The 20813-nt window shown below is 38.4% G+C and overlaps 1 protein-coding gene across 5 annotated transcripts in view; it reads left to right on the forward strand.

Moving 5' to 3' along the window:
* Window positions 1-16765, forward strand: part of UNC80 (unc-80 homolog, NALCN channel complex subunit) — a 239222-nt gene extending 222457 nt beyond the window's left edge. For 4 of the 5 annotated variants that reach the window (XM_079924681.1, XM_079924684.1, XM_079924682.1 and 1 more), the window contains 6 exons: window positions 3232-3370; window positions 5851-5907; window positions 12638-12719; window positions 13673-13784; window positions 14788-14987; window positions 16263-16765. In XM_079924681.1, coding sequence (XP_079780807.1) covers window positions 3232-3370; window positions 5851-5907; window positions 12638-12719; window positions 13673-13784; window positions 14788-14987; window positions 16263-16529 — 857 coding nt within the window. In that variant the 3' untranslated portion in view covers window positions 16530-16765. The remainder of the gene's footprint in view (window positions 1-3231; window positions 3371-5850; window positions 5908-12637; window positions 12720-13672; window positions 13785-14787; window positions 14988-16262) is intronic. The other variant, XM_079924685.1, reaches the window with a different exon arrangement.
* The last annotated feature ends 4048 nt before the right edge of the window (window positions 16766-20813 follow it).

Consider the following 20813-nt stretch of genomic DNA (forward strand, 5'->3'; position numbering starts at 1 on the left):
ACATTTAGAGCAAAGTGTACTGTCAATGCCTTATGAAAACAAAATCTAGATCTTCACTCAGAGCCCCTCTGTACCAAACAACAACAAAAAGCCGCACTCTGGGACTTCCCTGGTGGCGCAGTGGTTAAGAATCCGCCTGCCAATGCAGGGGACACAGGTTTGAGCCCAGGTCGGGGAAAATCTCACATGCCGTGGAGCAACTAAGCCCGTGTGCCACAACAACTGAGCCTGTGCTCTAGAGCCCGCGAGCCACAACTACCGAGCCTACGTGCTGCAACTACCGAACCCCGTGTGCCTAGAGCCCGTGCTCCGCAACAAGAGAAGCCACTGCAAGGAGAAGCCCGCACACTGCAACAAAAGTAGCCCCTGCTCACCGCAACCAGAAAAAACCCATGTGCAGCAATGAAGACCCAACGCAGCCAAAGATAAATAATTTTTTTTAAAAAGCTGCACTCTGAACTAAATTAAATAGAGTTGAGGTTAGAATTTTAATTAAGATGAATGAAAGTATTTTAATACCCTACTACAGTTGGATGTGTAGGAGAAGGAAAGAAATAACTGCTCTGTCAAAGCACGCATCAGTGGACTTCCCTGGTGGTGCAGTGGTTAAGAATCTGCCTGCCAGCGCAGGGGACACGGGTTCGAGCCCTGGTCCTGGAAGATCCCACATGCCACCGAGCAACTAAGCCCATGTGCCACAACTAGTGAGCCTGCACTCTAGAGCCTGCGAGCCACAACTACTGAGCCCAAGTGCCACAACTACTGAAGCCCACATGCCTAGAGCCTGTGCTCTGCAACAAGAGAAGCCACCCGATGAGAAGCCTGCGAATCGCAACAAAGAGTAGCCCCTGCTCGCTGCAACTAGAGAAAAGCCGGTGCGCAGCAACAAAGACCCAGGGCAGCCAAAATTAAAATTTAATTAATTTAAAAAAATTTTTTTAAAAAGCACACCTCAGTAATATTTCCAGATTTAGTTTCAGGGTTAAGTAAATAACAAAGTGATAATCATACTGTTCTGCACCAGACCTACAGACATATTTGTTTTGAAATCATTGCTCATGGAAATAATCCTATAATTATAATTAGGGAAATCATGAAAGACCTTGATGAAAAAAAAATAATGAGAGAGATAAGGATCAGCAGTTCGCATAGTCAATATAAGTCCTAGTAATAGTCCAGAACTTAACGTAGTATCTATTTTTCTTTAATGGTTGAAGTAGTCTCTCCCAGAAAATTTTTAAATATGGCAAATGATAACAACCTCTCTTCAATAAAGCTAAATATATTTTGCAAGTAACCTTATGAATTAGAGGATGACCAAGCCAGTAGGAAGGAAGTAGAGAAGAAAAGTAGAGAAGACATAAACAGAGATAGCAATGACCAAAGGCCAACACTCATACACTTACAAGTATGCAAGTTTTTGCTAATATCTCTGCTCTCGAACATCACAACCATCCAATGACAGCAGGGTTGCTAACACACAGTGTGGTGTGATTGTGATGTGGGTGTGTATTAATTTATAAGGTGGGGTATGAAAGCTAGAGGGTTGACACCTTTGAATTAAACATTTTTTCCATTCAATCATCAAACCTGTATTAAGACCTAGCAGGAACAAGATGAGGAATAAGAAAGTATGAGAAAGATATATTCTCTGCTCTCTAAAATCTTAGATATAGTCTTGTAGAGGAGATGACAGACATTTTTGATAAAGAACACTTAACAAAAGTGTAAATGAGGGACTTCCCTGGTGGTCCAGTGGTTAAGACTTCGCCTTCCAATGCAGGGGATGTGGGTTCAATCCCTGGTCGGGGAGCTAAGATCCCACATGCCTCATGGCCAAAAAAACCAAAACATAAAACAGAAGCAATATTGTAACAAATTCAATAAAGACTTTAAAAATGATCCACATCAAAAAAGTCTTTAAAAAATAAAAGAGTGAATGACACAGCACATGATTAATCACCAAACAAATATTGAAGGAGTAAGTGTTAAGTGATATATGAGTTTGGATAAGAGAGAAAAAAGTCAATGGAATTTCAGAAAGGTCTTAGTAGAAATAGCTCAATCTACCCTACCACATTTTTTTCATGTTTTTAGGACACATTTGATTATTCTCTTCTCTATGAACACATCTAAAAAGGAAATACCATTCTATAACAAGAATCAACTTCAAGTCAGTTATATAGCAAATTAAAATTTTTAGCACTTTTCGTATTCACCTCTTTGGTTTGAAATAAATTTCACTAGAAATATGACCACTTGGGATATTTTAAATAAATGATGTCAGACAATCTTACATAGTAGCATAAGTTCACCAAAATTCTATGTCAGTCAAGATGTGTTTTCTGTTCAGTTACAAACAATATTTGCTCACTGAGAATGAGGTCTCCTTGTCACAAATTATTGTGCTAAAGTTAATTTTCATATGGATTTGAATACATTAATTTCAGCTTCTATGGAGAAAGCAAGACTGCTTCAAACTTTAAATTTAGGTTAAAATAAGCACTTGTTTCTGAACTTTATAGGTTTTTAAATATTTTTCCAAAAATTACCTGAAATAGTCTTTCCCTCAGCAGTCTAAAACTCATGAAATGTACTGAATGTAGTGTTTGAATTTCAAAAATGCTTGATTTGTTCAATAACAAGGTCCCTTACTGAACTATTTCTGGAATGTTTAAAAATTATAGTCCAGCTTTTCTGAAATCTTTAATTTGCAGATGCCCCTTGATTTTTACAAATAACCTACTTGTAGAAATGGACAAGAAGTTTACATATATTTCATGAAGGCTGTTTGAGGGTGGGAGATTTGTAGATGGGAAGAATTATCCTTCATCCCTTTGTGCAGATTAAAAACCAAGCCCCCAAAGGTCTTTTTTTTTTTTTCAAGATGGAGATACATTCATGAAGTTTTACTGAAGCTGTTTCCCTCACCCAAATGAAGTAACCAGTTACTTTAACTCAAAGTTCTGTTCGTATTCTCAAAATGACACTGTTCAGTAACCCTAGAGGCTCAGCTGTTAAAGTCTCTGGTTTTATAAAAATAGTGAAGATGTTTCTTAAGGCCCCAAAGGTCTTAGTTTTGAATCTGTACAAAGGGATGGATGATAATTTAGCTTTAGATACTGCCCTAAGTTTGCATACAAGCCAAGGATGGAGCCCAAGTACAAAGATGGTCTGGGTTTTCTGGTCCACATCACAGTTGCCTGACACTCCCTTCTCTGGCCCTTTCAGATGACTCTGTCAGCATGCCCAGTGTGGTAAGTGAACAAGAAGCTTACCTCCTGAGTGCCATTGGAAGGAGGCGGTTCTCCAGCCATGTCTCCAGCATGTCTGCACCTCAGGCTGAGGTGGGCATGTTACCCAGCCAAAGGTAAAGAGCCATGGATATGTTATACTCTGCCTTTGGGGGCAAAGGTAGAAATTCTGAAAACTCACTCCTGTTATTCTAAAAAAGGGCTAAAGAGAAGCAAACAATCAATGTTGTTAAGTAGACCATTCAAACAACTTTTCAACGAGGGTTGCACAGGCAACAACTTGCGGAGAGTTTTCTAAGCCAGGCCAGTAGAAGGGATCTCAATTTCTGATCCAAACATTGTTTCTCCTTAAAATTTTTCTATAAACAGATATATGGTCTTCTTTCATGGTCTTCTTTCAGATGACATTCTTGTATTTCAGCTATAACATCAGCTAAGCTAATAATGAGTACCTGGCAAGTGTATAGGACTAGCTTGATATATGTGGTAGTTTAGACTTCTGGTGTATCGTCAGTATTTAGTTGGAGGTAGTGATGCTTAACCAAGCAGAAGAAGACCTATGCCACTATGTGTGATGTTGGGCAGGTCATTTAACAGGAGCCCACTGTTTTCTCCTCTGTGAAATGAGAGGTTAGCTAAAGTTGGTCTTTAAGGTAACTTCTCTGCCTAGAGAGTTTTATGTTTCCATAGCTAAACTCTTTAAAACATTTTCTTTGGTGTTCTCTGCCCTCTAAGAATATAGATTTAAAACTTTATACATATAGTTTACCATATATATGGTTATATAGGAAATGATCTGACATAAGAAATAAAACATTATCTATTTCAGAGGCAGTATTTTTACTTCAGAAACTGAATTCTTTAAAAGAATCAGTCTTATGTGTTTTTTAATCTAGTTTGTTGTTTATTCTTATTACCTATAGAGTCATTGTGGTATAACTTATACACGGAGAATAAGAACAATCAGGGCACATTCTAATGATCAGATAAAATTAGTTTACGTGCAGAAATAATTACCCTAGATCTATATCCTTTAGCAAATCATTCCTGAACTGTACAGATGAAATAAAATTTGTGAAATAAAGCCAAACTTTGGAGAATATTGAAAAAATAGGGGGAAATGATAAAAGATTAATAAGTAAATTGCATACTTAAAAAGAAAGCATTATTTATGTACTACTGAGTTATTACAAAACTTGCTAGTATATAAGGATTACTGTCATTGTAAGAGATGGCTTTACCTACCATTTGGTAATTTCTCTTTGAAAAGGAAGTCTTATAAATCAAATATATGAACAAAATCAGAGCCAAACTATAGAATATCCAAAAAAAGATGTAAAGCCATACAAGCAGTTAATACTGGTAAGTGGTGATTTATGTTTCATTGCTAGAAATGTGCAAACTTCTATCAAGAATAAATGAAAACTATCTAGCAGTCTGTCTAAAAGTCTAAATTAGGGAATTTTAAGTAAAGAGTTTTTTGGTTATTTACCTAAAATAACTAGGCCATCAATTCCCTTTGTACATATCCATTAAGGAGTTATCTCATTCCTGGGGAGAAAATTTGTTCTATTACGGATATACTAGAAATCCAGAAAAATAATATAGTTAAACCCTCTGGGCTAGGGAAGGTAATTATGTCTCTGTGTGTGAGGGAAAGCCTCTTTCTGGGGATGGTTGCTATTTTTACAGTGTACAATTAGGTGAACAACAATTCTCTAGAGGCGGGCACTCCAATTTTCTAAATTGTTTAATTCCATCCATTTTAACAACTATTTATTGAGTGCCTCATGAGTACTTAGCTCAGTGCTAGGCACTGAAGGAAAGGGAGAGAAAGTATAACACAGTTTCTGTTCACAAATTCCCAAATCAGTGTGATCCAAATAAATCGATAAACTAATTATTCTTTCACCAACCTGACAGGTTTCTTCTTTTGACATTTACAATTCAGTCACTAGAGGATGGAGTGAGGACGTAAATGCGAGTTCCATGTGAATTTTCCAGGGTTATCTTCCTTCCGTTTGTTTACTTGCATTTTCACTGCAAAATTAGCAGGTGAAGTCGGGTTCTTTCTTTGCTTTTCTTAATGGCATCAGTTCCAAGAGTTGGGTTGTGGCAGTTCATGGTAAGTGGTTTCTGTGTGATCATGTCATAAGACACAAGAAAGAAGCAGGATCCTAATCGATGAAACATCTGTACATATGATAGGTGAAAAATCATAACCATGCAGCCAGATTGTTACCAAAGGAATGATAGTTTTGTCCTCTACAGATTCGTTCTGCAGTGTGTTCCAGAGCTCCCGTGTCCGTTCGGAGCTCGTTTTAAGTCCCAACTCTTGACCAATAAATAGATCACTCACTCCTCTGAGAGTCGTATCCACCCAAAGCCCCTCCTCCCCGTTGCCTTGAGTCCTAGGTCTTGACAAACCCAGCACAAGGTGAAATGGTTGACTGTCTCCTTTTCCTTCCTTGTTCTGTTAAATTTATTTATTTACTTTTGGTCCTTGGAAGCAGAAAAGTGCATGCTTTTTTTCTTTTTCTTTTATTTGTTTGCATTTTCTTTCCCTAAATGCTTCATCTCCCTACCCCTCCTGCAGTGAACCTAATGTCCTCGATGACTCCCAGGGCCTGGCCGCCGAGGGCAGCCTCTCTAGGTACAGTGTCAACGCTACCTGTGTATTGGTGTCTGTGCTGGGAAACGAGCTGTTCCCTGTCTCCTCTGTCTCTCTGTCTCCTCTCGCCCCGTCTTGACATCGATTTCCATTCCTTGCCCTTTGTTGCTCATAAACACACGAGCCTGGAAGTCAAAGGTGTAGCCTCCTTTATTTTCAGCTTCAGAGCTCAATCAGAGATGGCCTAAAAAGTTAACTTTAAAAAAAAAAAAAAACTTCCTGGAGTTCTCCTAGGGGCTTATCCCATGGACTGTCTCAGGAGTTTGATATGCAAAACGTTAAATTTATCCCACCTAATCATTTTCTCCCCTGCTGATATTCCTTAAGAAACATTTTTTTCAGAAGCCTTTTCATACAACTCCCCATCATTAGGAAGCCTCAGTCCAGACAGGTCTTTCAGCTAATACCGTGGATGATAAGAAAACAGTGATGCTATAATAAGAATACCAATGTCAGTACGATTTATATAATTCCCTCTCTTTGATGCATGCAGCATGACAGGCTATTATAGTAGCTTGTTCAAACAACACTTACATAAAGAATGTCTATCCCACCACGAAGATGACCACCAAATTTGCCATGAAATATCAGACACAAACATTTCTTGGTGAGAGAAGTCTTATGATGCGAACAATGTAATGGCTTAGCTATTGGTTTAAAGCTTCAGAAAGGGGGACTGCACCTTTAACACTCAGTTAAACCACGGCAAACATTCCTAATTCTGTGCTGTTGATTCACACCTCTCAACTAATCCTCATTAGGGGTAATGCTTCTTGTTCTTGCTAAGAGTGCCTTTGTTCCATCTCAAGATAAAATATTCCCTTTCAGGTTTGCATTATACAGTGAGTTGCATCCGTGTTTATTGCTTTATCACAAAGACGAGGAAATGTTGAGAGGCCGTTCCTGTGAAAGGTTGTCCTTTGTTTTCTTTGCATCTCGTTCAGATTTCACATTTTCTTCCACAGTTGAAAATGGGAAATTTATTCCATCATCTGGTGTATCTTTTTTTTAACTGGCCCCGTAATTCATGACATTCATTTGTGTTTGCGAGCCCCTGCCTGGACAGGTCAGTCTCTTATTGGTGGTAAATGTGGAAGTGCTGCAGAGTGCAGGCTTAATTCCATTACCGAGAGCTTTGGGGATGAGGAAGAATGCAGCAGTCTTTAGGGAGGTTTCCCTTCATTGTTCACAGTGTTGGAAGAGCTCTGAACCAAGCCTAGCACTGTGACCACTGGTTTCAAAGCATTCATTTGTTTAATGCTGAATATTACATACAAGACAGGAGAACCTAGTTAGGAAGATGATTTCAGTGTCCTGTTGAGAGTTGAAAGTATTAAATCAGACTTCCATTGGGCTGACTTTGTCCCGGGCCTTTTCTAATTAGGCCAAATTCTATTCTTGCTGAGTAGAATGCTAGTCTGGGGTTGCTGAGACAAGGCAGGAGTTTGAGTTGATTTTTATAAATTCTCCCAAGGACTTGGCTCTCTCTGGCAGGCTTAAGGGTTCAAATGACTGATCTGGAGTTGTCTAAACCAATCCAATCTGCTCTGGGTCCAGTGTTGATAGGAATAAACCCAAAGTTCTTGCTATCTGAGGGTGGTTCAGAGCCAAAACTGTAGGTTTTATCTACAGTTGAATTAGTCGCTCATGGGAGAACACTGATGACTGTTTTAGATCATCTGTTGTTGATCTGTTACTCCTGTAACTGGTGTGTTTTAGTTCTGGGCGTCAGTCACCTGGATTCATTTGTGGTCATTAAGAAACCAGAAAATGAGGCACTCACTTTGGATTCTAAATAATTCTGTAAATGCAGAGGCGTTCCAACAGCCGTAGCACGTCCACCTTTGCCATACACTGCAAATCATACCTCTTGAATTCCATCATGTCACCAAGTTCTCTTTGGAGGAGAGGAACTTTGGGCATTTACTAAGAGGTGGGTTTATAAAATAGGATATAGATTTCTTATATTTGGTTTCCAGACTTTCTTATTTTTGGCATGAAACTTCTTTGTGCTGCAGACTCTTAAAATCCTAAAGAAGCAGTAAGACATTAACAATGTAAGTTACATTTAGCACATACCTGAGCACTCAGGACCTAAAAGACACCCCGAGTAATCCTAAGGAAAACCTGACTCCAAAGCTTAAAGAATATCAGTAAGCAAGCATGCCTAACGGAAAGTAATAAACCCCGTTCCTCCTCACAACCCCACATTTTGATAAACTTTCTGGGGATTGGCTTTTGAAAGAGCACTTGTTTTAGGCAAAATGGGCAAGTCGGTCTGAGGGCTAAATGAGGAAGAGACCAGGATAATAGTATAACCTGATGAATAGGTGGAAACCAATAAAAATTTTGCAGACCTTTAGAAAATTTCTTCTAGGATTTTTCTTGAACCTGTGCTAGCTGGTTTCTTATAAAGATTCATGGCAAGAAGTATAAGCCTGTTAGAATCACTATGCTGAGAAAAAAATTTTGTCTTTTGGAAATTAACTGCAATAATATTTCATGGAAGAATTCTCTTCTTTAAGAGTGTTGCTCTTGGAAGTACAGAAACTTCATTGTAGTTCTTCCCTCCCTGTACCCACCCACAAGTAAACACACCATGGACCATATTTTCTCTCCAGAAGAATATAGACATACAAAAAGTTATTCAAGCACTTAGGCCTAGAAGTTTATACTTGAGAGTTAAATTTGGTTTGGACACGTTAGAACATTTTGAAAGGCAGGAACTGACAACCAAATATAGCTTAAAAAAAAAATTACAACGCTATTTGGTTCTGTAAGGGTAATTTTAATTGCAGTGGAAAATAAGAATGTGGCTCAAGTTTGAACAAGATATACAGTCTGGGTGAAACAAAATAAAAATAACCTATCCATCTCATAATCATCCACATTTTCAAAGTATGCAAACTTGGCAAGTACTCCCAAATTACAAAGAAAAGATGAAAACAAACTTTTTATGTAGCTGAGAATTAATAGCTAAGAAAATGTGTGTTGTGATACCCAGAGAAGTGTACTTTGCCAATGCTAAACCAGTTCTTATAGGGTAACTGAGAACCAGATTATTCCCCCTTTTTATCTGATTCTAGTCTCTAATCTCTAAATTCTGTGGCATTTAAAATATATCTTCCTAGGGCTTCCCTGGTGGCGCAGTGGTTGAGAGTCCGCCTGCCGATGCAGGGGACACGGGTTCGTGCCCCGGTCCGGGAGGATCCCACATGCCGCGGAGCGGCTGGGCCCGTGAGCCATGGCCGCTGAGCCTGCGCGTCCGGAGCCTGTGCTCCGCAACGGGAGAGGCCACAACAGTGAGAGGCCCACGTACCGCAAAAAAAATTAAAAATAATATATATATATTTTCTTGGATGTTGTGGAGGCTACGTAAATTTTAAACAATAATCTTTTACTGGGAAAGGGAAGAGGAGGATTTTGTCCACTGTTTATGTCTCTGTCCTCTATAAATGCTTTATGGCTCCTTCAGTGCTGGCTTTATGCACTCCCATCACAAGGCAAGCACTCAGGGAAAATGGCTACGCTGTGTGCTTTGTACTCTCCCTACAGATTTCTCTAACCATATTAAAATTGAAACTAAAGGTACAGATAAAAGCAATGAAAATGCAAATTCATTTTCTCTATACTAATCTCACCCAGTACTTCTACTTAAAATTTTTATTTATGAAATCTATTTCTAGATTGAAATACACTTTTTTGTACTTTGAGATGAGTGATATAAATTTTTGTTGTATTACTGAATGGCCCTTTGTTCCCCTGTCCTTTAAGAAATACCACTAGTTATATATTCCATTAGGAGATACATATGTGTTTATACACTCCAATCCAAGTCTTCATGCTGAAAGAAAAGAGGTCATTTGTGCCAGAATTGTCTTCTAACGTTGTCTAAATTTCCCTAGCTTGTAAATTACTTCCTTGCATTTTGAGGAAGGTGTTTTTGCTTTTTGCAGAAGGTTGAGTCACATCAGTTCTGCCAAGACCCAAGTATATTTACTTCTCTAAAATCCAGATCGTTTGCCATAGTAATGTTGTTTAGTGACTCAAAAATACAAAGGATGATTTTAACTTCCATTTAGAAAGTTTTATTTGCTTTTATACTTATGGTTTTGCCTTTTTATTTGGCAAAACACTGGAAATCAGCCATTCTCAAATTCCCAAGATTAAAATTTTTAGGGAATCAGTTTTCCCCAGAGAGATGCTTCAGGCAAACACCATGGTCTTCTGGTTGATGTTACATTGCACACCTGATGGTCCACACACCACAAATCCTACATGTGACGGAAATACTACGTGACATGGGGAGAAAGTAAATTGAGACTACTTTTTATATGTATATACTCTAATTTGATATAGACCGGAACTTACTTCTTCTGCATAAGTAACTTCAGTTATTAATTTCTCTGTCTGTTTATTATTAACATATCCTCTTCATGCAGTTAAGCCAGACTTTGATGTTCCAAATATAAACATGTTAGCATCACATTCTCAGGGAGAATATATATATGTATATATTAACTGAGCTGTATTTCCAAGGACACATCCTATAATTTAATCATTTATATGTGCATTCCATTGATGAAATACTATATCATTTACATAGAACAGCTAATTACTAAAGCTATAAACTTGATCCATTTCTTAGATATAAGCCTCTCTATCCATAGAGAAAATTTTGATGCTTTTGATCCTTCCTTGGAATAATCATGATGAAATTACCATTGTTTTGACATTTAACACTCCCTGAGCAACGTGTATTTCTTTTCTTGCACCATTTTTTCCCTCACAATCTCAGATTACTGAATAAAATGAGACAAGCGGACTGCCTCTATTTCATTTTCTCTGCCCAAATATTTTTAAGACATTTTATTACCTACTTCCTTCTAGTGGTCTAGAAGCAATAAATTCATTACAAGTGTAAAACAAGGAAGCATACTATGTTACATCACTTTTCATATTCAAATCATTTTACGTCAACTAACTTCTTTTCTCTACCTTAATGGGAGGTAGGTGGTAAGTATTAACCTCCCTTTACGGCCAAGGGAACTGAGGTAACATTTAGATGTCAATGAAGAATCCATTCCAGTGAAAGCTTTGCTTGGTATTTGGGAGAAACTTGTTTCTACTTTTGTGCCTATGGTAATTGAATACTCTTTCCAATTTAAGACACGTTAAAATGTATAATTAATCAGGAGATGTCATTTCAAACATGCCAGCAACTTAGTCTGGATTGCTTCTCAGAATTTATTGCACTGTTCCTTTGGGGTAATTTTCCATCTTCATAGAAAGATCATCTATGGTACAAGGCCATATATGTATAAAAATAATGTACATTGATCTTTTGAACTTGATATTCAGGAGAACAAGAAAGTTTAAAAAAAGTCTGTTTTTAAAACTCTTTATGGAATTTTGTATTGTGTATCCCAAATGGTCTAATTACAATATAATTACATGCTTATTTCAGAAGAACTATGATAAACTCCATTTGGGAATCATTGGTTCTCTTCTCGTGGAAATATGAGTAAGACTTTTAAAAAATGACACGTGACTGTGTCAACCATGTGATGATTAACTAGTTGTTAATAAAACAGGGGAAACGTCTGATTGTCCATCCTGCCACCTGCACGGAGACTGTATTTAGGTAGCTCATTTTTTTAAAATAGCAATGAATTCATACAGTCTTTCCTTCTCATGGACAGTTGCTGACGCTGCATTCCTCTGTGGAATATTTTACTGTCAAAACTCTTTGCAGATGACTCTCCTTTTGCAAAGGCAAAGCAGAAATTAATTACCCATTAACCAAATAATCACATTGGCATCATCTACAGGATTACAGTGTTCTCTGGGGCACGATACATTTCTTTTTTTTCACCTCCACTCCCATTATACATTCCTATTATACATGCATGCAGAATGAAAAATGATCATGCGTCCATGACAGTTTTTTCAGCTTCACCCAACACTAAAATAGGAACCACTGCCAGCAGTCATTTTTGCATATATAAAAGACACACACACAGTAAATTTGGGGGGAGCAGGTTGTTGCTTTTGTAAATTGTGTATTATGTTTGGGTGCAGCTGTTCGATATTAAACTTCTAAGTTGTAATGACAGCTTAATTACTTTGCCAGCCTTTTAAATCTAAAATCAGTTTTACAAGACATTTAATTGTCTATCTATGCGACTGTTCGTTTACTCAGTCAGAGAGACTTCAGGCTGCAAACATGTGTTGAATGTGACCCTTCACCCAAATGGATTCTGTGTCTGATGTGTTTGATATTCGTTCATCTTATTTTCATTTAAATTGAAAAATTTTAAAAGGTGTTCCCATCCATGTGATAGAGTTGTACATGTTTGTTCGTCACCACCTTTCTCCTTACCCTTGAAAAAAAAATTGAGATTAGCGTACAACATCTTAAGCCTTTTGGTGGCTTCCAAACCAGGGGTGTGATGTTTTGCTGAATGATAGATCCGGCCTCAGTGATTGAAAACAGAATCTCAATTTTGGCAGCTTGGGGCTACAAGGCCTCGTCTTCCCTCCTAAACCTTTGAAAACTCCCATCCCGGGGATTCTTTCCCAACCTTCCTTCAAAGATAATGGTATCTTTGAAGTGACTTGTATCCTGTAAGTGATTTTGACTAACACCCACCAGACAATGGTCTTGTGTGCTTGCTCCAGGGCACACTAACACTGCTGATGCTCTCAACAGGGTGGCAAGTGTGCAGAGTGAACCTGGCCAGCAGAACCTCCACACTCAGCAGCCGCTGGGGAGGAAGAGGGGCCTGAGGCAGGTAAGCAGACCCTGGAAGGGCAGGAGAGTCATCCTGCGAAATGCAAGGTCTACTCAGTTTTTAATGCCCATGTCTGTTAAGATTATATGTTACCTTCTCCCCACCTGAAATGAGCAGTACAGAACGACTTTAAAGCATGGTAAGTGCTTGGGCAAGCGGAGAGTTTGGGGCTTCTTCTCTTTTTAGCTCCGAATCTTCTTATTAGCAAAGCTGATCACTTGGTAAAATAAGTGGGCCTATATTTTTATTTGCTCCCTATCCAGAAACCTTTGCCAGCCAAACTACTGACAATGGAAGATTCGTTAGAAGGTTGATTTAAGGCCTGTTTCTGTAGAGAGGCAGAGACAGCCATCCTTTCTGCCTCGTTTCAAGATTAATAATTCAATTTAAAACTGAAATCGAAGGAAAGATCATCTTTATACATTTCCCTAGGTGGGGTTTCTTTACGTTACTGTCTAAATAAAAATCCAAATGAGGCTTTGCGCTGTTTCTTTGATGGGAGCGTCCCAGCACTGATTTGGAGACCAGACATTTTCCCAGTGCCTGAGGTGTTTTTCATCAACCTCCCCTTGAGAGTTAGCATATGGTCAGCTACAGCTTTTAGATGAGCGAAGGCTGATTGGTAAGCAATCGTTGTTAGTTTTGTATCCTTAAAGTCACTGATATTCTCACTGTGACTGTTTCAAATTATGTTAATGTTCTTAGGATACATAAAGGAGTAATAATCGTAAGATAGACGTGGCTAAGGGGATGCCAGAATCAAACGCGTACTTGTATTTAAATATGCAGAAAGAAGTTTATTTTATTGGCTATGAATGTTAAGGAACAACCATAAGACTCCACAGAGACCCACCAAGAAGGGAACAAACCATAGTCAGAATCCTCTGAGCTCAGTCTTTCCTCCCAGGCAGTTAGACCCTTCTTGTTAGCTTTCTTCTGCCTGTTCTCTTTAGCTAAGACGTCCTCTACTATCACGTCAGAAGACTCAGACTGAACCCAGAAACCGCCACGGGGCTCGGCTGTCAACCACCCGCAGGAGCATTCAACCTAAAACGAAGCCATCTGGTGAGGCCTCCTGTGTCCCTTCTGGCTACACATTGACACATTGCCCTGCCACACAGCCAGGAAGGCCTGCAGAGACTGAGCTCATGCAGATAAGCACACCTTTGGGGAGCCACTAGGAAAAGGAACGAAATTTCCCAGGAAACTTGAGTGCCTTTTTTTCCGCTCACCTTTCCCAATTCCATCCCTCCCCTCGTGCACCTAGGAAATGGAACAGTCCAAGGTAAACCACAAATGCTATGAAATTTGTTGATAGAAGGTTGTGTTTCATTTACCCAAGCCAGGAACTGGGTTTGTCATGTGTCTTACTGAAGACAAAGAAATGATGAATAATAGGGACTTTTAAATCTTGTTGGCAGCTGTTATAGCAATGACCAAGTTCACTTAATGATCTATGCCAATTTTGTTTTTATGTAAAAACTATTTATGTGAAAAGGCTATTAAAAATTTTTTTTAATAAATTAATTTTTTATTTATACTATTTATTTTTGGCTGTATTGGGTCTTCGTTGCTACACACAGGCTTTCTCTAGTTGCGGCGAGCGGGGGCTACCCTTCCTTGCGGTGCGCGGGCTTCTCATTGCAGTGGCTTCTCTTGTTGCGGAGCACGGGCCCTAGGCGTGTGGGCTTCAGTAGTTGTGGCACGCGGGCTCAGTAGTTGTGGCGCATGGGCTTAGTTGCTCCACGGCATGTGGGATCTTCCCAGACCAGGGCTCGAACCCATGTCCCCTACGTTGGCAGGCGGATTCTTGACCGCTGCGCCACCAGGGAAGTCCCTGAAAAGGCTATTTTATGCAATAATGATTTTTATACCCAAGTCCTAGTCTTTGTAAGAAGGTGAAATCAATACATATACATAATAGTCTAATCTGCTCTCATTTACTGATAAACCAGCAATGTCTTTACCAAGAAAAGTCAAGTCAGGAGACACTTGTTAAAACGAATTGTTAAGCACTGCCAACCTACTTTCCTCCTATTCTATTTACTGCTCTACTTCTGACGTACAGCGGATCAGAAACGATCTGTGACCTTCATTGAGGCTCAGGCAGAGCCAGCCGGTGCCCCAACAGACATGCTTCCTGCCACAGGCCAGCCACAGGGCTGCGGCCCAGCCCCATCCAGGAAACCAGACGGAATGGACAAACCAGTGCTCACGTCTTCCCCCGCCATTGTTGTTGCTGACCTTCACAGCCTGTCTCCCAAGCAGGTGAGGGCACTGGAGAAACAGGCAAGTCTTGCTCCTTGCATACTTCTGTCTGGGAACCATTGGGATATGCAGATGTAATCCATATAACTTAAGTCTGGGTCTGTAATGTTTTGTTAGACAGACACTGGTCCTGTCATCATGAAAAAAAAAAACAAACTGTAAAGTATATGGCCAAGAATACATCTACTTAAGAAGGCATAAGAGAAATCTTCATACTCTTTGTTATGAAAACTCTAAGAAGAAATATTTCATAGTTAAAATAACCATTGAAATCCAGTATATGATACATGATTGACAGTTCAATTCAAAAAATATATATAAATAAAGTTACCAATTTAGATGAAACCTTTAAATATAGAATCTTCTGAATCCTGTGGGAGGAACTTTTGTTTTGATCTTTTTCGTCGTTGTTTTGATCTTTTTCGTCGTTGTTTGATATTTTCTTGTTGTTTTAATTTTTTCCCTGCTTTTTTTTTTTAATTTATTTATCTTATTTATTTTTGGTTGTGTTGGGTCTTTTGTTGCTGTGTGGGCTTTCCCTAGTTGCGGTGAGCGGGGGCTACTCTTCATTGCGGTGTGCGGGTTTCTCATTGCGGTGGCTTCTCTTGTTGTGGAGCATGGGCTCTAGGCGTGCATGGGCTTCAGTAGTTGTGGCACACAGGCTCAGTAGTTGTGGTTCATAGGCTCTAGAGAGCAGGCTCAGTAGTTGTGGCACACGGGTTTAGTTGCTCCGCGGCATGTGGGATCTTTCTGGACCAGGGCTCGAACCCATGTTCCCTGCATTGGCAGGCGGATTCTTAACCACTGCGCCACCAGAGAAGTCCCTTTTTCCCTGCTTTTGATTTTTATCATTAAATTCCCATGGGTCCCACGTTCTTCTCATGTGGTGTTTAAAGAAAGCTAAGGGGCAATATACTATATATGTTTGTAAAGTCTTTAATGGTTAAAAAGCAGAAACTAACACACCATTGTAAAGCAATTATACTCCAATGAAGATGTAAAAAAAAAAAAAGCATTGTAATACCATTGTCTCATTTTTATCCTCACAGTCTACAGGATAAGTGGGGCAAAATATTATGCTCATGCAACAGGTTAGAAAACTGAGGCTTAGAAAGTTGGAAGGGCCTATCTGAGGTCTCACGTATACCAAAGGCTAAGACTGGGTCCACCCTTGGGATTCCTTGTCCAGTTACAGCTGTACAACAAACATTCTTTGATCCTTTTCCCTAGTACACATCCTACCTTTCCATGATGTTATGATCCTTTTGGTCACAGGGTGAAAGCCTCCCAGCTGAAGAAGGAGAAAAGGAGGAGGACACAGAAATACAAGGTGCTACAGCACATAGCCCCCTCTCTACTCAACTCTCAGACCCTGATGACTTCACAGGCCTTGAGACATCCATCCTCCTACAGCATGGAGACACTGTGCTTCACATCAGTGAGGAAAATGGCATGGAGAACCCCCTCCTGTCCAGTCAGTTCCCTTTTACTCCCACTGAGCTAGGGGAGACTGAGGTAGACCTAGATGAGTCTCATGTTTAATTCTGTACCTTTTAAGAGTTGTAGGTGTAGACAAGATGTGGAAGGGATCACTTTGCTAAAAGTTGAAAACGTGCTTGGAAAAAATGAAAACATAGCACTTTACACTCAATGGGTAGCACAAATCCCAGTGGATTTTGCTGTCGATGTGCATATTGTTTCATAAACATCTTTTAAAAGTCAATGGCTAAGATGGTTTGGTTGTGTGAAGACCATAAAATCTAGGAAGGAATAAAGGGAAAAAGCCATTTCACTGCACATTGTTTATGATTCAAGAAGCCTTGAGCAGTTGAAAATGTATACTGTTACAGAGCTGCTTACCTAGGAATATTAACAAATAATGTGTTCTAAAAAGAGAAAGCAATTTTTTGAGGTTACATTATACATCTCATGCAAATGTTTATTTTTCTAATTTCAAAATCATTAAATCAGGTGGCTGTACAAGTAGCAATTTATATAAAAGTAATCAATAAGGAAAATATTAGTTTGGGGAAACTTGATAGCAAATAAGCCTGCAGCCATTTTTTTTTTTTTTTTGATCAACAATACAGCCATTTAGAAGAAGAAAAAATACTATTTTTAGAGCTGTGGATTTTTCAATATTTATTTTTTAACTGTCATTTTCATTGCATATTGTAAATCAAAATGCTAATGCCATAAGATCATTCCATTTCATAACACATTAGAGAATATTCTAGAAATTATCAGACATAATTCTGAACTAAGAAGAACCTAAATAGCCTATACTATAATAAAAATTAAATGTAAATATAATAGCTAGAAAGAGATGGTATTCCTACGTCTAGTCCTGACTACATCAATGCCAAGATTGGGAGATTTTGGGAAATGTGATTAACTTTCCCTTACAGTGTCCTGTGCTTGCCCTTGATGGCATATTTTCAGATATTATATTAAGGTTAGTGTTGTTAGAATTGGTTCAATGAAATAACTCTTTCTCAATGTTAACAATATTCATATCCTTTAGATATTAAGTTTATGGTTCTCTATAGACAGAGCTTGTATATTTTACTTTAACTTGAAGTTCAGTAACTTGAAGAAAAGTATAAAACTTGGCTTGTGAGGCTATATCTAGTGTGTTATTGATCCTATAGCAGGGCTTGGCATCATGTAGTTCAAGATTAAATTTCAAAACTTTAACAGTTTACATTACAAAACTGTTACATAACTTCTAAGTGTATAAAAACTCATATATATATATATATATATATATATATATATATATGTAAATTGGTATGGTGGTGAGGGGGTGTGTGTGTTTTCTAGTCCTCAAGCTAAAGTTTAGACTGTGATTACATTGCAATGAATTTGGAACCCATTCTGTACACTTAAACTTTGACTACATTGGCTATAATATGGTATATGTATATATAAAGGAGACCTACTAAACCCACCCAAATCACAAAGGAAACTTATTTTTCTCTTAGAATTGCTTATTAAACAGGCATTGTTTTTAATGTGATATATACTTTCAAATATAATTTGGGGTTTTGGTCTCATTCACTAATAGAATGAAAGATATCTGTGAGTTAAAGTACAAAACTAAAAATCTCAAATCTAAAACTTCAGAAAGCAGAGGTGGTAAATGGCCTCATCTATGTTTTACAATATTTTCAGGACATTTACACTTAATGCTGAATTCTCAAATGCAGAAATATACATATATAAGTGGTTTTATGATTCTTTCTAAGCTGATATATTTCGCCTGGTAAAAATTATGCTGCTCCCTTAGTGTTAGAGGCCTTATGTTTGGTAATTACAAGTGTCTGTGCTATATGAGTCTCTATGTATGTGCGTGTTTTGTTCCAGTTTCTTGATTCTTGACTCAAATTCTCTATGTATAATCGTATCAAATATTTAAAAAGTAAAAGGGTCAAAGAAGATTGTTAAATATCTGACCAGAATCCTATATACCTTTATATATATATTTAAAAAGTATTGGGATGTTTTGAACATGACTATGCTGGCCTGTCTGCCTTTTACCCTGATTCCTTCACTCTAGTGTTATGGAAGTCTACTGGAAACTTTTTCAATAAGCTAAGTAATGTTGTACCTTGCAAAAAAGCCTCCACTCTGACAAACAGGGCCTTACAGAGTGGGAATGTTTTCATACTGGGACTATGGAGATTTTGCAGATGTGTACATCTGTTCCATTTAAGGTGCCCTTAAACGTGTTGAATGTAATGTGTTAAATGTTTATGTGTAATCGATAAAATATCTATATGTATGTGCATAAGATTGTCACAAGATGTATTCTCAGGAATACTGTTACCTGGAGTTTGAAGGAATAATTATTTATAAAAACAAAAAAAAGTCGAGCAAGATTAGAAAAAGTTCAAGATAAGTAACAATATTTTGTAATTCAAAATATTATTGAGTATATGACTAAAAGTTAATTATTACATATAAATATAGTATTGGTAATAGATCATTTATTAAGCTATGATTCTTTCTGAAATTAACTTTTGAGAGACCTTAGAATAAGCATGTATCATCCACAGTAGTGGGTGTAGATTTACTCAGATTCAATTAAAGCAGTTCAAATTCTGGATACAGCATTTTATACAGCAAAACATTTTACTTTCATTTTTCAGTGTTTGCTGCTTTCTGTAATTCTATTAGATAAGTTGTTTTTTTCCAAAAAGGAAACTGAGTTGTTGAGTGCATTGGGGCAAGGCACTGAGAACTACGGTGTCAAAAGGCATAAATGGGCATAGCAATGCTGGAGGAAAAAAAAGTCTGTGGCATTTCGGGGTCTGACTAGGGCCTGTTGAGTAGGCTGGAAGTAACTGATTTGCTACTTCAAGCCTCCAAGAGTACCTTAGGCAGGATGATATCTCCTCCTTCTTTAGTTATCTGTCCCTCTAGTCAATGAGAAACATTCTCCAGTCTGCTGTCCAGCTCTGAGAGTATCTGAGACAGGAATAGAGTGTATATAGGGACCTACAAGGAAGAAAGGGTCATAAATAGAATGACAGTCCAAAATAGAAGTTAAATATCCTTCCTCAAGTTGTACATGAGACTAATAGTCTCCGGAATTTGCTGCTATCACACCGAGTCATGCTGTTGCCCTGTGACCTCACACTTCCAATTCCACGGCCTTGTCTTGGCAGTGAATAGAAAGTCCCACCTCCTCATTTACTTCAGTGGGTCCTAACTGCAGCATTTCAGAAACAAAGTTTGGTTTGACACTCAGGAGAATAAAAACAAGTTTAGGGCAGAATGTATCTGGAAAAACTTAAGACAAATTTTCTTATGTTATTTTAGGATCATTTAGGATTACAGATCAATGTACCTCCATATTTTTCAAAAGTCACTGTGACTGCAGGATGAAAATCCTTTATTAGCCATTTTATAGGTAAAAACAAAAGATTGACTACACAGCCAACGTCCCTCAGATGACTATAAAGTTTGTTATGAATACTGAATGACCAAAGAGCATGGAAAAAATGCATATGAATAAATACTGAAATGTTTATGAAAGATATTTATGAAAGATAAGACTTCTGTGTTTGAATATGCACATATAATAAAATAAATCTAAAAACATTTAAGATGCCTGATTGAGTTTTGTTTCTCATTTTTCAACATAGGGAATAGGTTAACTCATTCAGGAAAGTGTTCATTTTAGATCCCTGGGGTGTGCTTTTGTTTTGGATCCCTGGAGCTCGCCTTGATATCTCTCCACAACATAGTCCGGCCTGAGGTCACCCTTCAATTGGACACCTCCAATTCCTTCCTCCTATTCCAAATGAGCTCCATTCTCCTCATGCTTTCCATTCCTAACTTTCAAAATAAAGCAGAATGGGCATATTGGGAGACAAGTTCCCCAGTGTGACTTCTCTGCCCAGGTATGACCATCTGGAATGACTGGTAGATTTTCCGGGAGGAATGTTAAGGACCAGGTTATGCGCTGAATGTGGCCAGAACCACTATGGGATACACGTTTACCACCAGTTCTTTTATACAAAGTGCTCTATCCTTGCCCTTGCTAAATCCTTTTTTTTTTTTTTTTCTTTCCTCTCCCATGAATTTGTTACCTGAAAAACTGTGTTCCCCTCTTGGTGGGAGTCGAGCCAAAAGACACAACCAAGCCAAAGATCAGGAGAAGGACCTATTACTTGCAGCAAGAAAGGAGAACACGGGGGATCTCTCCCAAAGCAGTGTCTTCCCAACAGCAAAATTGGGTAAGTTTTATGCTAAGGGTACATGCGTATTGATGAAGGGGCTTGGGCTGTGGACAGAGTCCAAGATTTAGTGGATTGAAGT

The sequence above is a fragment of the Stenella coeruleoalba genome, assembly GCF_951394435.1.
Source record: "Stenella coeruleoalba genome assembly, chromosome: 6".
NCBI classification, from domain to species: domain Eukaryota; kingdom Metazoa; phylum Chordata; class Mammalia; order Artiodactyla; family Delphinidae; genus Stenella; species Stenella coeruleoalba.